Consider the following 15,833-nt stretch of genomic DNA (forward strand, 5'->3'; position numbering starts at 1 on the left):
TTATTGTGGCATCGAATCATCATTTCTTTTTGATAACGAAATGGGAGGGTTGTCCTTGGAAATTCCATTTACTATTAAAGAAATGTTCTCCTAAGACAGGACTTGAAAGTGCACTGTCAAAAACCTTCCAGCCCCATGGGGCTATATTCTGAGCTCTTCCTCTACTGTTAGCTCAGTATTATTTCAGTAATTATCTACTTTAAACAAATTATGGTTGCTTCTCTTTTGTAGCATATTATAAAATGTTACTGATATATAGACAAAAAAAATTGGAAATGGCCACCTATTAATAACTGGATTCTTTTTAGGTTTGTATTTATTATGGGATCTTCCATTTTTCTATCAATGACTTCTGTACTGCAACGGGGATGTTCAAAATTCAGATTGCTGGGGAAGATTGCATGGAGGAGTTTCCTGTTAATCTGCATAGGAATTATCATTGTGAATCCCAATTATTGCCTTGGTCCATGTAAGTACTTTTTCCCTCTGTTATATATATTCAGGTTGAAATATGGAAACTATATGTTGTAATTTGAGAGAAATGCAATTCCTCCATCTCAGGTGCCTGCAAATAGGGTAATTATTAGGAAAGTATATACGATGGTTGTCTAACTGTGAGCGTTATTATTATTATTTTTGAATTTTAGACTTGGGAGGAGCCTCTGAGACTACTCACACTCTTCTCTTGTACAAAGGAAAAGTCTGAGGCCAAGAGCGATTGAAGGTTTTCTCTGGATCATCTGAGTGTAGTGAGAGGCTAGCAGGGACCAGACCAGGCTGCCTTGGTCTCCAACTTTGCCCCCTGCTAATGTGATTTCATCAGCTTTCAATAGTGTGCGGCAGTTCACGAATCCACCTTCACTGGCACTTGTATGGCAGCTGGGTTTCTGGAAGGAGTGATATCTTTGTCATTAGTTTAGTGGTGCGCAGGGACAGCAGAGCTGAGGGAAGGCATGTGAACCCTCTGCTTTCAACAAGTATCAGAGTCGGGAGGGCACTAGTCACTGTCCTCAAGGGCCTTGCACTGTCATTAGCAGAAGAGGACACAAGCGTCTAGACAATGGCCAAATGGAGCCCTCAGGCAATACATACTTTTATAGGCACTGGCAAGAGGTGGAGGTCACTTCCAGATGGTGTTTCATATGAATGTGGACTTGGTGGAACTCCAAAAAGGGAACCACTGTGTCCAGTAGGATTCATTTTAGGGTTTGTTATCAGGTCTGTTCTTCTGGTCATATGGTCGGGTAGCAGGTAGGGCAGGGAGTGTTAGTCAGTGGCGTTCTTGTGGTGATACAGCTGGGTAGCAGGTAGGGCAAGGAGAGTGGCTTGTGTTGGGCCTGCAAGGTCCTGGCGGACGTGCAGGTTGATTGCAAATTCCTAATAGGAAAGAACCAGGGTCAGGCGCAAGCCTGGCTTTACCACCACACCTGAGTAAGACGCTTTGGTTCTTATCCTAGTCTGCCACCAGGGCAGCTTCCTGTTTTGAGTTTGAGCCATGTCCCTGACTGACCCTCCCTGTATTAAGAGAGATTGGCCTGTTTTTGGAAGCTGGGCTGAGCCCATGTCTCTTGACCATATGTATTTCCATGTCCAAGAGCTTAAAAAAGACTTACTTAGATGCAATATAGGTATGTCTTCCCTTTTAGGAAACAAATAATGTTGTTCTGGGATGAGACAAGAAGTCTTGGCTAACACTCGACCTAACTTGTGTCTTCCACAGTGTCTTGGGACAAGGTGCGCATTCCTGGTGTGCTGCAGCGCTTGGGAGTGACATACTTTGTGGTTGCTGTGTTGGAGCTCCTCTTTGCTAAACCTGTGCCTGAACATTGTGCCTCGGTGAGAAACCATGTTTTAATTAAGAAAAACTTTTTAAAAATTAAATAAATGTATTGTGTAGTGATACGGTCACACTATGTTGTCCAGACTGGTCTCTAACTCCTGGCTTGAAGTGATCCTCCTGCCTTGGCCACCCAAAGCACGAGGATTACAGGTGTGAGCCACCATGCCTGGCCAGAAACTGTGTTCTTGTTGTTGATACAGGGTCTTGCTGTGTTGCCCAGCCTGGAGTGCAGTGGTGTGATCTTGGCTCACTGAAGCCTCAGCATCCCAGGCTCAAGCGATCCTCCCTCCTCAGTCTCCTAATTAGCTGGGACTACAGGAGCGCACCACCATGCCTGGCTAATTTAGTCTTTTTTTTTGTAGAGACAAGGTCTCACCATGTTGCCCAGACTGGCTTCAAACTCCTGGACTCAGGTGATCTTCCTGCCTCGGCCTCCCAAATTGCTGGGATTACAGGTGTGAGCCACCATGCCCAGCTAAAACAGTGTTTTTTTTAAAAAAGGGAGAACAAAGGGGGATATGGTTTTTAGAACTTCTAAAATTTCTGCGTGCAATACTGTACATCTGCTAATCAAATACATTCTGATTTTCACTTTCATTATTTTATTTAATATATCAATTTTTTAATTGTAAAATACACATGACATGAGATCTAGCCTCTTAACAAATTTGTCAGCAGACAGTAATCACATGCATTCTTTTTTCCTCTTATTTTTAGTTGATACATAATAATTGTACAGATTTATGAGGCTCAGAGTAATATTTTGATACCTGTGTATCATACAATGTATAATGATCAAATTCTTCACCTCAGTTATCATTTCTTTGGGTCAGGAACATGCACAGTCCTTTCTGCTAGTTTCAAATGCATTATTTTTTATTTACTTCTTGGAAACAGGGTCTCACTCTGTCACCCAGGCTGGAGTGCAGGGGCATGATCTCAACTCACTGTTGCCTCGACCTCCCAGGCTCAAGCGATTCTCCTGCCTCAGCCTCCTGAGTAGCTGGGACTATAGGCATGCACTACCATGCCCAGCTAATGATTGTATTTATTGTAGAAACGACGTTTCAACGTGTTGCCCAGGCTAGTCTTGAACTCTTGGGCTCAAGCGATTTACCTGCTTCAGCCTCCCAAAATGCTGGGACTACAGGTGTGAGTCACCATGCCTGGCCCCATTCTTTTTTTTTTTTTTTTGAGACAGAATCTCACTCTGTCCCCTAGGCTGGAGAGCAGTGGCACAATCTCGGCTCACTGCAAGCACCTCCCAGATTCACGCCATTCTCCTGCCTCAGCCTCCCGAGTAGCTGGGTCTACATGCGCCCGCCACCACGCCTGGCTAATTTCTTGTATTTTTTAGTAGAGATGGGATTTCACCGTGTTAGCCAGGATGGTCTCGATCTCCTGACCTCGTGATCTGCCTGCCTCAGCCTCCCAAAGTGCTGGGATTACAGGCGTGAGCCACCGTGCCTGGCCACCTGTCCCCATTGTTGATGGTATTAAGTAATACCACTGGCATCCAGTTTGCTGGTTCAGTCTCATGGGACATTCCTGTGATTTTTTCAATTTCATTGTAGCATAACATATATATATGTAAAATTCATGTAACGTTTTGGTATCTATTCAAATGCTGTAAAATTCAATTTTGAGGATGATCCCCAGGTAGGGCATGGGAGAGTGATGGTATTGTGTGCTTGGCTATTTGCATTGCTTCTTTATCAGAAGTGTGTCAGAGTCCCATCTCATTTGTGATTACTTCCTCTCTTACTATAAATTGCTAGGTGGAGTTTACCCAGGTGACAGTTACTTCTTTCCCCCACCCACCATTAGTGACAAAAATTCTGATGGAAATGTTTGAAATCTTCCATTTGGGGTCCTATTCAACAATCAGTTAATAAAACTGTGTTGTCTTCTAGCTTCTTTCAGGATATGTAACTAGCAAGTTCATCACTGAATCCCATGTTCTCTGGGTGCTTCCTGTAATGTTCATTATCTACTTTGCGGGGCGTTTTAGTCATTGTTGCTCTTTCCCCCTCTGCCCTTGTCATTAATGTGTCCTCTGGCTGTGTCCTTAAGGTGAAGGAGAGGCGAGATATGCATGAGTGGGCACGGAGCTTGGTCTGCCATGGATATCAAAGCTGCCATTTTCCGCCCTTCTGTGGGACCTGAGGGTCCACAGAGGCACATCCCAGGACATCACCATAGGGTGAGGGGTTCAGTGGGACACTAAGAACAGGTGGGCTGCACCCTTTCTTCTTTCAACCACACAGATCCAAAAGTTTGAATTTCATTTTCTTTCTTAAAAATTTTATTTTTAATTTTTAAATCACAGATATATTGATGTATAATTCATGTACCATAAAAATCCCATGTTGAAAGTGTACAATATGATGATATTTGCTCTATTCAGAGTTGTGCAGCTGTCACCAGTCTGTAATTCTGGAAGGTTTTCTTTACCCCATGAAGAACCCTGCACTCACCGCCAGTCACTCCCCACGTCACAACTCACCCGGCCCCAGGCAACCCCAACCTACTTTCTGTCTCTACACATGTACCTGCTCTAAGACAGTCCCTATACACAAAGTCATATAACATGTGGCCTTTTGTGTCTGACTGCTTCCATTTTGCATGTTTTTTGAGGTTCATCCATGTTGCATGTGTCAGCACTTCTTTCCAAAATTGCTGAATTAGATTCTGCTTTAGGGATACACCACATTTTGCTCACCCATTTATCAGTTGGTGGACATTTGACTTGTTTCCCCTTTTTTGCTGTTGTGAACAATGTTCCTGTGTGTATGTGTACAAGTTTTTGTGTGAACATGTTTTCAGTTCTCTTGGGTGTAGGAATAGAATTGCCTGCTGATTTCTTTTGAATGGGTATTTTGCTGTGAGATTTCATGGAGAGGGAACATCTGGAGAACGTAACGCATAATCAGTAAGTTTTTGTATTACTGCCAAAATGGCCAAGAAAAGAGTCACTGGGAATTTCCCAAAGACATGCTTAGTCCCCTTCTATTTGCATTTACTACATGCATGTTTTATTTTTCTGCCCCCACTCAGGAGAGGAGCTGCCTTTCTCTTCGAGACATCACATCCAGCTGGCCTCAGTGGCTGCTCATCCTGGCACTGGAAGGCCTGTGGCTGGGCTTGACATTCCTCCTGCCAGTCCCTGGGTGCCCTACGTAAGCGAACCCCTGGGAGTCATCCCTTGTGCATGTCCTGTTCTGCCCAGTCAGAGGTTCTGGGCTTTCACAAGTCTCAAGTCAGAGGAATTCTCTTTCCCTCTTCCTTCTCCTTTGAGGCCTGCTTTGCATGGGGAGAGGAGATTGGCACGTGTCCGGAGTGATTTCCCTGTGGGTGGTGTGAGGGTCAGCTTGAATAGAAATCGGGCCTCCCACCTTCACAGTGTGGGAGCAGTTTATTAGTGAGTGTGCATGAGCCAGAGGGACGTTTTAGCTGGCGCATGTTGGGGCTCTCTGAATTGGGCTGCATACATAGCCAATATACACCATGGTCGGGTTTTTTTTTTTTTTTGGGAGATGGAGTCTCGCTCTGTTGCCCAGGCTGGAGCGCAGTGGCATGAACTCGGCTCACTGCAACCCCCACCTCCCAGCTTCAAGCAATTCTGCATTAGCCTCCCAAGTAGCTGGGATTGCAGGTGCACACCACCATGCCCGGCTAATTTTTGTATTTTAGTAGAGACAGGGTTTCACCATGTTGGCCAGGCTGATCTTGAACTCCTAACCTCAGGTGATCCACCCGCCTTGGCCTCCCAAAGTGATGGGATTACAGGCGTGAGCCACTATGCCCAGCCTGAGGTTTTTTTCATTCTCATCCCTCTGTTTGCCCTTCTGAGGTCTTGTCATTTACATGGTTTTGCCTTCCTAGTGGTTATCTTGGTCCTGGGGGCATTGGAGATTTTGGCAAGTATCCCAATTGCACTGGAGGAGCTGCGGGCTACATCGACCGCCTGTTGCTGGGAGACGATCACCTTTACCAGCACCCATCTTCTACTGTGAGTTCGCTTAGAACTGGGAGCTCAGGCTTTCAGAAGTGAAGGAAAGTAGAACAAGCCAGCCAACTTTAAACCATGCCCATTTAAGAAAATGCACTGAGAACTGATGTTTATTTGAAAAGTCTGATAACTTAATGACTTTAGGGTTCACTGTATGGCAGTGTGTACAATTATTTTGGATTTTAAAGTGAGAATGTGGAGCTGGGCACAGTGGCTCACACCTGCATTCCCAGCTACTCGGGAGGCCGAGGAGAGAGGATTGCTTGAGCCCAGGAGTCCGAGACCAGCCTGTGCAATAGTGAGACCCCGTCTCTCTAAGGGAAAAAAAAAGTGAGAATGCATTGTGTAAATGATCATAGCACAGTGCTTTTCTGTACGTCTCAGGTCAGATTTCCTGGCAGCAGACCCTGAGACAGAGGGTCACATGCAGGAAGTTGATCAGGCAGTCCTTGCAGGGGAATGAAGGAGGCAGGACTGCGCAGAGGGAGAAGTTGACTTGCACTGCAGCCCCAACAAAGGACCCAGGGGCACCAGGGAGGAGCTGCAGAGTTGTTCTGAATTGAGGCAAGGGATTGGGCCCTTCCTACCCCCGGATGGTGCGGAAGGCCCCCTGCAAAAGGCTGATCCCTGGAGAGGCAGCTGTCTTCAGTCAAGGGCAGATCCAGAAGAGGCCCCTGGCTGAGAGCTGTGGTCATGAATACTTCCAGCAGCTGGAGGAATGAAGGCTTCCGTGCTGAAAGGGTTGGAGGGCTCTGGGGGTGCATGACAGCACCTATTACACTGTTCATTTCCAGATTTCTACAATTTCTGCAGTAACATTTATTTTATAATAAGAAAGAAACATATTTAAAAATGTTATTTGCCTTAAAAGAAGATAGGAAGCTGTTGATGCTACAGTAGGGTTGACTAAAAAGAATAAATCTGGAAATTAGGAAGGTACGTGCATTGCATTTGAAGCTGGTCAGGGAGGCGTCATGTCACAAGGCCTGGGGCCAGTGCTGTTTGCTGCCCCTGCTGCAATCACGGTGGCTGCTGGACCATGGCTTGTCCCTGGGCATCTCTGTTCCCTGCTGAGTGTCCACACCGCACACTTTCTTAGCCAGAAGCATTGTGCCTGTTATACCTATAAGTTAGCAATGAATTTCTGCAGTAAAAACAGAAAACCATGGTGTACTGGAGTGTATTCAGGTTTGTATTTGGTCTAGGAGCTATTTGTGTGTGTTTTTGGGTCAGTGAATGAGTGCTGCCTTCTGCTTCTGTTTGTTAAGGTGCTTTACCACACCGAGGTGGCCTATGACCCTGAGGGCATCCTGGGCACCATCAACTCCATCGTGATGGCCTTTTTAGGAGTTCAGGTATTTGTTCATTTCATTAGGTTACTTTTTCTGACAGTTTATGATGTTTTATTCACTCATTTAAAAACCATTTCATTAAAATAATTGGAAGCATATTCTGTCCTGTGCTATGGGTCTAATATATTTTGTTATCTTTGACAGATTGTGCAGAAACAAAAGTTACTGAAATTCAGCACATTCAAGTAATTAGATATGATTCTTATATTCCCCCCAAAAATCTTATTTATGTGACTTATCTTAGCATGGCAGTTTCTGGATAAAATGTTTCTCTTGCCAAACTGCAGTGGCTCATGCCTATAACTCCAACACTTTGGGAAGCCAAGGCAGGAGGATCACTTGAGTCCAGGAGTTTGAGACCAGCCTGGGCAACGTAGTGAGACCCTGTCTCTACAAAAAATTAAAAATATTAGCCAGGCATGACGGCACACGCCTGTAGTCCCAGCTACTTGGGAGCTGAGGTAGGAGTATGGCTTGAGCCCAGGAGGTTGAGACTGCAGCGAGCCTTGATTGCACCACTGCACTCCTGCCAGGGCAACAGAGTGAGACCCTGTCTCAAAAAATAAAAAAGGGTTTTCCTGATGGAGTATGCAGAATATGTGGGTGTTGGTAACATTGGGAAGTCACTGTGTCATTTGTCACAATTCTTTCATGTACCCTTGTATTAGTCTGTGTGTCCTGACCTAACAAAATACCCGAGACTGGGTAATTCATAAAGAACAGTAACATTGCAGGTTCATTTGTCTGGTGAGGGTCTGGTCTCTCCTCCCAAGGTGGCAACTTGATTGGGGCATGTCGTTCAGAGGGGACAAATACCATGTCCTCACAGGGTGTCCCCACCTGCTGGTAAAAGGGCGGAGACGGGACTTACTGCCTCAAGCCCTTTTCTAGGCCATTCATGAGGGTGGAGCCCTCACGCTGCAGTTACCTCCCGAGGCCACACCTTCTCATACTGTCACCTTGGTGATTAGGTTTCAACATAGGAAATTTGGAGGGACAGACATTCAAACCACAGCACACTGTCATGGCTTCAGAGCATGAGAATTTATACCAAAGTCAATACAGATTATTCTTGGTTTGTCTCACTTGCCTTTTGTTAAAGTTCTGAGCAGTCTAGATTTCAAGTCCCCAAAGTTCTCCTTGTTGGTGTTTGAAACTACTGTTTGAGGGGAGCTAACCGGGAGGGGAAAAGACTTTTGGAAAGCATTGCCGGCAGAACTTTCTGTGGGGATAAAAATATTTCTTCTCCTTGCTATCTAGTGGGGCAGTCCCTAGCCAGGGTTGCTGTTGAGCATTTGAGATGTGGTGAGTGTGACTGAAGAACTGAATTTTAAATTTTACTTGATGTAATTTTAAATTTAGATGGTCACTTGTGGCTAGTGGTTTGGCTGTTGGGTAGTGCAGATCTGAAGCCTACACAGGTGACCCTGGAACACCTCGGGGCATGGGGACACTGTCCCCCCATGCAGTGGAAAATCCACAGAGGACTTTTGACTCCCCCAAAACTTAAACACTAATAGCCTGCTATTGACCCAAAGCCTTACCAATAACATCAACAGTTGATTCACACATATTTTATAAAAATATTGTGTACTATATTTTTATAATAAAGTAAGCTCAAGAAAAGAAAATGTTATTAAAGCCATAAGGAAGAGAAAATCTATGTCCTATTCACTAAGTGGGAGTGGATCATCATGAAGGTCTGCATCTTCATCATCATGTTAAGTAGGAGAAGGAGGAAGAGAAGGAGGAGGAGGGAGTGGAGGAGGAGGAGGAGGATGAGGGTGTGGATGAGGAGGAAGAGGAGGAGGGTGTGGAGGAGGAGGATAAGGGGGTATAGGAAGAGGAGGAAGAGGAGGGTGTGGATGAAGAGGAGGAGGGTGTGGAGGAGGAGGAAGAGGAGGAGGGTGTGGAGGAGGATGAGGGGGTGTAGGAAGAGGAGGAGGAGGGAGTGGAGGAAGAGGAGGAGGAGGGGTGGAGGAAGAGGAGGGGGTGGAGGAGGAGGAAGAGGAGGGAGTGGAGGAGGAGGAAGAGGAGGGGTGGAGGAGGAGGAAGAGGAGGGGTGGAGGAGGAGGAGGGGTGGAGGAGGAGGGGTCAGTCTTGCTGTCTCAGGGGTAGCAGAGGTGGAAGAGAATCCACGTATAAGCAGACCTACACAGTTCAAACCTGTGTTGTCCAAGGGCCAGCTGTACATTTTGGTGATGAAATAATTTTGTATTTAGAAATACTGCCTTTATCTCTGTAGCACTTTCTGGTTGATATTGTGCTTTTCCATACATCCATGTAATCCCTACATATGCTTTCTAGGTAGATCTGTGTCCCTGGAGTGGTCAGTCCACTGGGGGGGCTAGGAGTGCAGACCTGGAGCCACACTACCTGGGTTTGTGTCCAGCTCTGCCACTTCCCAGCTGGGTGACCTTGGGCGTGTGGCTGACCCACTCTGTGCTTCAACAGCACCTACTTCAGAAAGGTGTTGCAAGGATTGAATAAGTTAATTCATGTAAAGTTCCAAGAACTGGCACATAAAAACATTGATTAATATTAGCTATTACTATAAATTATTTTTAAAGCTTCTTAACCTTTGATATTTTCAAAAATGAATTCCTAATTTCAGAAGGATTGTATGTAAAGTCCATATTTCACTGTTTTTAAATGTTTCCCTGCCTCCCCCACCCTGCCTCTGGTTCCACCCTGTTCCGGTCCCTCTTCCTAGTGCTGCTCAGACTGGGTCACCGAACAGGCCTGTCTAAGGGGACCCTTGTCACTTTTGTGGAGAATTCTCCTTGGGCCCTGCCTGGAAGTGAGAGCCACGGAGCCTGCCCAGGCGCCTCTTCTCCTCCTTTCCCTACACCCTGGGCTTCTGCATTCCCTGCAGCACTGGAGATGTGGTGTGGCTCTCACGCTTCCCCCGAGCTCTGTGCCTGCTGCCCCATTCTGCCCAGGAGCCTCTTCCTACCGGGACCCTCTGGTGCTCTGGCCTCACCTCTGTGGCTCCTCTCTGATGCCTCCTCCTCTCTGATGTCTCCTCCTTCCCAGAGAGGGTGTTCATCTCTGGTCCTCCTTCAGCCTCCACTAGTCAAAGGCAGGGGTGATGTTTCCCCCCTCCCTGTAATTCCAGCACCTAGTAGCATGCCCAGCAAGTGAATCTCTTTGTCGCGTAGTTAAGACAGTGGATGAATATGAAATAAAAATATCCCTTTGGCGATTCTTTTGGTCACACTGTGTTATCTCCTCCAGGCAGGAAAAATACTATTGTATTACAAGGCTCAGACCAAAGACATCCTGATTCGATTCACTGCTTGGTGTTGTATTCTTGTAAGTAAGCAGCGTTCCTCACTGAAATTCCTTTCCTTCACATGTATATTTAAAAGGAATAAAATGTTCAGCAACACTGAGATAGCCATTGTCACCACATGGCAGCAGGTACCATTTTCTTCACTTGAATAGCAGAGAGGAACAAATCTTTCCACCTAAATGTACAGATTTATTTTCTTAGGAAAATGTCTTTATCAATAAGACAGTGTTTGCCATCAGACAGCCAGGAATGCCTGAAGAAATGTGAAGCATGGGCTCTATGTGGAGTGGTGTATCAGAGAGACTGGGCAAATCAGACCAGGTTGCAGACATCAACTTCCAGATTACAGAAAGAGAGTTGCAAGGTTGACTGTCTGTGTATTTCATCCTGACTGCAGTCATGCCTCTTCTCTGGAGTCACTGTCATTTAATCAGTAAGCTTACCCTCTTCAACTCAGTAGAATGGTGATGAGATTTTGGGAGAATATTTTTTAGTTCATACATTTAAAAAATGTGTTTCCAGTTAAAAGAGAAAAATTTCAGCCTTTTCTACGTGATTAAATAACTAATATATATTGATGTTGAAAGCAAATGTTTTCTGAGATAATAATATAAAATGTTAACATCCTTCTCTTCCCCATTATAGGGGCTCATTTCTGTTGTTCTGACGAAAGTTTCTGAAAATGAAGGCTTTATTCCAGTAAACAAAAACCTCTGGTATGTATGGAAAAAGCATGATTTTATGGATGATTGTTCATGTTGAAATTGGATTCGTTCTGCACAAGCACTGAAACGCCTCCTCCACCCCTCCCAGGTCCCTTTCGTATGTCACCACGCTCAGTTCTTTTGCCTTCTTCATCCTGTTGGTCCTGTACCCGGTTGTGGATGTGAAGGGGCTGTGGACAGGAACCCCATTCTTTTATCCAGGTAAGTCACCTCCAACCCCAAACATAGCTGGGGTGGTGACCAGGGGGGCGGGCCCAGGGACCGCTGGAGCATCCTCGGTGCTGGGGTCTTGAGCCACTGCCCTAGTGGCAGGTGTCCAAAAGCCAGGCTGAGGGAGGAAGCAGCAGGGGCCACATTGTCCCAGGTCACACCAGGTGTCACTGGCCTGCTCTGAAGCAGTCCACCCCATTTTCACCCATGTAGGTTGTGGAGTCCTTGTATGACAGTTTGTGACTCCACCCGTTTCTTCAGGCTATACCAAATTGTGGAGGAGCAGAAATGATTCGGGGCACATTATCCAGTTTCTGGTTCTTAATAATGGGACTATGCTTGCTTTCTTAATATAAATCCACTACCGTAGAGATTGTGCATTAGAAGAAATACCAAGAGGTGATATCAAGGGATAAATGGAATGATTTGGATGCAGTTCCACCCAAGGACTTAGAAACACACCAGATCATTTCAGTGCCTCATTTCAGCTGTTTGATTCGAGGAATAGTTACATTTCTAGGCAGATTTTCTGCCTAGAAAATATAAGTTATAACAATTTTAGCTTTCCTTTGAGATTTAGTATTCAAGAATTACGCTGTTATAAAATGAATATTTTCTAATATCCTTTTTATTTTTTTGAGACAGAGTCTTGCTCTGTTGCCCAGGCTGGAGTGCAGTGGTGTGATTTAGGCTCACTGCAACCTCCGCCTCCCAGGTTCAAGTGATTCTTGTGCCTCAGCCTCCCAAGAAGCTGGGATTACAGGCGCACCCCACCACACCCAGCCAATTTTGTATTTTTAGTAGAGACGGGGTTTCACCATGTTGGCCAGGCTGGTCTCGAACTCCTGGCCTTAAGCGATCTACCCACTTTGGCCTCCCAAAGTGCTGGGATTATAGGCGTGAGCCACTGCACCAGGCCTTTCAATAATTTTTTATATGGTTTATACTTAAATACCTAAGATATGCATTACTTATTTTTGGCAGTAGCCAGCAATGGAAGTGCACACTTTTTGTTTTTTCATTGAACTGGTTTCAAGAATTAAATAGACGGTCAGATATGACTCATCTGTGAGAAACATGATCTTCTGTATGTCTCTCTCCTTAAGGAATGAATTCTATTCTGGTGTACGTCGGCCACGAGGTGTTTGAGAACTACTTCCCCTTTCAGTGGAAGCTGAAAGACAACCAGTCCCACAAGGAGCACCTGACTCAGAACCTCATTGCCACTGCCCTCTGGGTGCTCATTGCCTACATCCTCTATAGAAAGAAGATTTTTTGGAAAATCTGATGGTTGCCACTGAGATGTGCTGCTGGAAGACTCTAGCAGGCCTGCAGGGTGGACTGAAGCGGCTTTCGTTAAAGGGAAGCATTCATTAGGAAATTGACTAGCTGTGTGTTTACAGACTCTGGGGGAAGACGCTGATGTCCTCAAACTGGTTAACTGTGACACGGCTCGCCAGAACTCTGCCTGTCTATTTGTGACTTACAGATTTGAAATGTAATTGTCTTTTTTCCTCCATCTTCTGTGGAAATGGATGTATTTGGAACTTCATTCCAAGGAGATCAGCTTTAACTTTCCAAAAGGGAATTGCCATGGGTGTTTTTCTTCTGTGTTGGGTGAAACAATCTGAGGTCTGGTTCTTGCTGACCTTATTTCCCTGCAAACTTCCTTTCCACGCTTATGCGGACACCAACATGAAATGCCGTCACTCCTACTGCGGCTGCTATGAAGCTTACTGGATGTGATGTGTCATAATTTAGTCTATTTTTTGATTAAATGCAGTGTAGTGTTTCCAGAAAGCCAAAGTAATTTTCTTTTCAGATATGCAAGGCTTTGGTGGGTCCAAAAAATGTCTATCACAAGCCATTTTTTCCTTTTCCTCTCTTGAAAAGTTAAAATATCTATGTGTTATTCCCATTCCCTCTTGCCTATGTATCTGTCTGTCTGTCTGTCATCTTCCTTCCTCCCCATCTCTCTGTGCATCTGGATGGCAGCCACTGCCCAGGGGAGTGACTTGGGGAGGGCAGGCACTGTCCTTGCTCATGGGTCCAGCTGAGCCATCCCTGCTGGGTGAGATGCTGGGCAAGACCCTTGGCCCGCCTGGGCCTTGGCTTCCTCACTTGTGAAATGAGCGGGAAGATGACTTTCAGTTCCCTTCCACCTCTTAGACATGGTGAGGTGACAGACATCGAAAGCTTTTCTGAAATCTTCAGAAGAAACAGTTTCATTACAGAAAACTCTTCAAAATAAATAATAATGAAAAATTTAAAAACTCTCATTGGAGAGATGACCCTCCATAATGGAGGCAGTGTTCCTACTTGTTATCACACAGCTGAAGACATTGTTTCTTAGGTGTGAAATCGGGGACGCAGAGACACACGGCACTGTTCATGGGAGGCATCGTCACCGTTCTCAGTGTTCTGTGGGAATTTCCTATGTGAGGAAAACGTGGCCACAGGGTTGTGCTGTACCCACCCTTCTCCGGCAAGACAGCCCTCGGCCTGTGCCACTGCTTCCAGCCTCGCCACTGCATGGCAGCTTTTGGTCTGTTTCCAGCTCTGCCCTTTGCCCTGAATTCTCATCCAGCTTGTACCTGCCTGCTTGAGCCCTCCACCTGGAGGCCAGCCATGTCTCAGACTCAGCCCTACCCTCCTGTCCTCAAATTCAGAGTGTTTCCTGTTTAGGTTTCCCTGGCTTTGTGAATGGATCATGCGTCTCTAGGTACAAACCTGCCATCATCTTTCTGCCTGCCTCACCTCCACTGGATCTCCCCAGTTCTGTCTCCATCTTCCACCTGCAACTGCTCTGTTCTCATGGTCACTGCCGCATCACTCGAGTCCAGACCCTTGTTATCATTTTCAAACCGGCCTCCTTCCCTTGTTCCCCCATTCTTAAAGCCACTGCCACCAGATTAAGCTTTCTCCAGCCAAATCACCTCTCTTTGAGAAACCTCCATTGAAACGGAAACGCCATTGCCTGGCACACATACTCACATACTCACCTTCCCGTCTTGATCCCCATGCATCTTTCCAGCCTCCCCTCCCACTCTACTCCCTCCTGCCCCTCCCCTCCCCTCCCCTCTGAATCCAACCCAGCGGGCTTCTTCTGCCTCCATCATATCACAGAAGTACCTCCTGCTTCTGGTTTCAATTAGAGCCTTCCCTGATTACATTTTCCTCTGAATTTTTTCCTATCTACATTTGATCTGTCATGTTTAAACCCCCTACTTCTAAGGGACCTTCTCTAATCTCATTCTCATCCCCAAATAGTGTTTTCTTCCTCTGGGTTCTTGTAATGTTGGTATCAATCTCAGCATTTAGTGCTTCCTGCCTGGTGTGACAGTTACCTGTGTGCATGTGCAATTTCTAATTTCCCACGCTAGACTGTGAGCTTCCTAAGGCAAGAATCATGCCTTGTTGGTTTCTGTATTCCTCATGGCGCCAAACACAGTGCCTTGTACATTGCAGGCGCTAAATAAACATTTTTAAAGCAAAGTGATGTGGATTTTTAAAATAAATATTTAAGTGCTGGTAAGATGAGCATGTGTCCGGGGTGCCCATGAAATGTTCATGAGGCTGTGTGGGGACAGTCATTATTCCTCCTCCTGCCACCCTTTTCTTGCAGTGAGTCACTGTGGATGGTCCCAGCTGTGTCATCCCAAAGTTCAGCAGGGAAAGCTGAGCTGGGCCTCTCCAGGTGAATTTTCTAGAAGTGTTTCTCAAACTGTGGGTTACATCAACTTGGGTGTCTTGAGCTGTAAGGAAGGAACTCTGGAGTCAGCTGGCCTACAGGGGAGCTTCTCTAAGTCCCGCAGGAGGCAAGACCCAGCCCGAGCTTGCTGTCAGCTAGTGGAGGCAGCTGCTGCTGGCCCAGGTGCTGGACATCAGGCATCCCCTCTCCTCCCACGAAGGGTGTGCCATAATCCCCTTCAACAGGAAATGCTTCCCAGAAGCCTCTCAGCAGCCTCCCCTCCTGTCCCATCCGCTAGAAGCGCCTTGCTTGTCCCAAGACCAGCAGGGACAGGGAAGTGTCCGAGCCTGTGGCTGTGTGGAGGAAGGCAACCCCCTGCACAAGACTGGGTTCCTTTGGGAAGGGAAGAGGGAGTGTGTTGGGGTAAGGGGTAGAGCAGGGGAATGGTCATGGGGCAACAACTGCTGGCAGCTGCAACAGGTGCATGGCATCTCACAGGGAGGCAGGGAAGTGCGAGCTCCTATGTAATGGAGCAAAAAAATTCTATTCTGTAGAATGGGAAGAGAAAATGTGACTTTTTTTTTTTTGCATTTATATTCCTAATTCCTACTTACAATAAAGTGAATATACTGCTGCTATAGGTCATAAAATGTATCTTGAAAGATTAAGCCAAGTATGAACGGGTATTTGAGAGAGGAGAGTAACTCT

At 46.0% G+C, this 15,833-nt stretch overlaps 1 protein-coding gene and 1 pseudogene across 15 annotated transcripts in view; both read left to right on the forward strand.

Moving 5' to 3' along the window:
* HGSNAT (heparan-alpha-glucosaminide N-acetyltransferase) overlaps positions 1 to 14,929 on the forward strand; it is a 50,682-nt gene extending 35,753 nt beyond the window's left edge. For 7 of the 15 annotated variants that reach the window (XM_028852646.2, XM_077943584.1, XM_077943590.1 and 4 more), the window contains 9 exons: positions 309 to 469; positions 1,721 to 1,836; positions 4,898 to 5,019; positions 5,726 to 5,852; positions 7,121 to 7,207; positions 10,442 to 10,519; positions 11,145 to 11,215; positions 11,313 to 11,425; positions 12,541 to 14,929. In XM_028852646.2, the coding sequence (XP_028708479.1) occupies positions 309 to 469; positions 1,721 to 1,836; positions 4,898 to 5,019; positions 5,726 to 5,852; positions 7,121 to 7,207; positions 10,442 to 10,519; positions 11,145 to 11,215; positions 11,313 to 11,425; positions 12,541 to 12,722 (1,057 nt within the window). In that variant the 3' untranslated portion in view covers positions 12,723 to 14,929. Of the gene's footprint in view, positions 1 to 308; positions 470 to 1,720; positions 1,837 to 2,202; positions 2,296 to 4,897; positions 5,020 to 5,725; positions 5,853 to 7,120; positions 7,208 to 10,441; positions 10,520 to 11,144; positions 11,216 to 11,312; positions 11,426 to 12,540 lie in introns of all 15 variants that reach the window. The other 8 variants (XM_077943581.1, XM_077943582.1, XM_077943578.1 and 5 more) reach the window with 3 other exon arrangements.
* Positions 13,575 to 14,519, forward strand: LOC100425544 (uncharacterized; annotated as a pseudogene).
* Positions 14,930 to 15,833: the final 904 nt, after the last annotated feature.

The sequence above is a fragment of the Macaca mulatta genome, chromosome 8 (genome assembly GCF_049350105.2).
Source record: "Macaca mulatta isolate MMU2019108-1 chromosome 8, T2T-MMU8v2.0, whole genome shotgun sequence".
NCBI classification, from domain to species: domain Eukaryota; kingdom Metazoa; phylum Chordata; class Mammalia; order Primates; family Cercopithecidae; genus Macaca; species Macaca mulatta.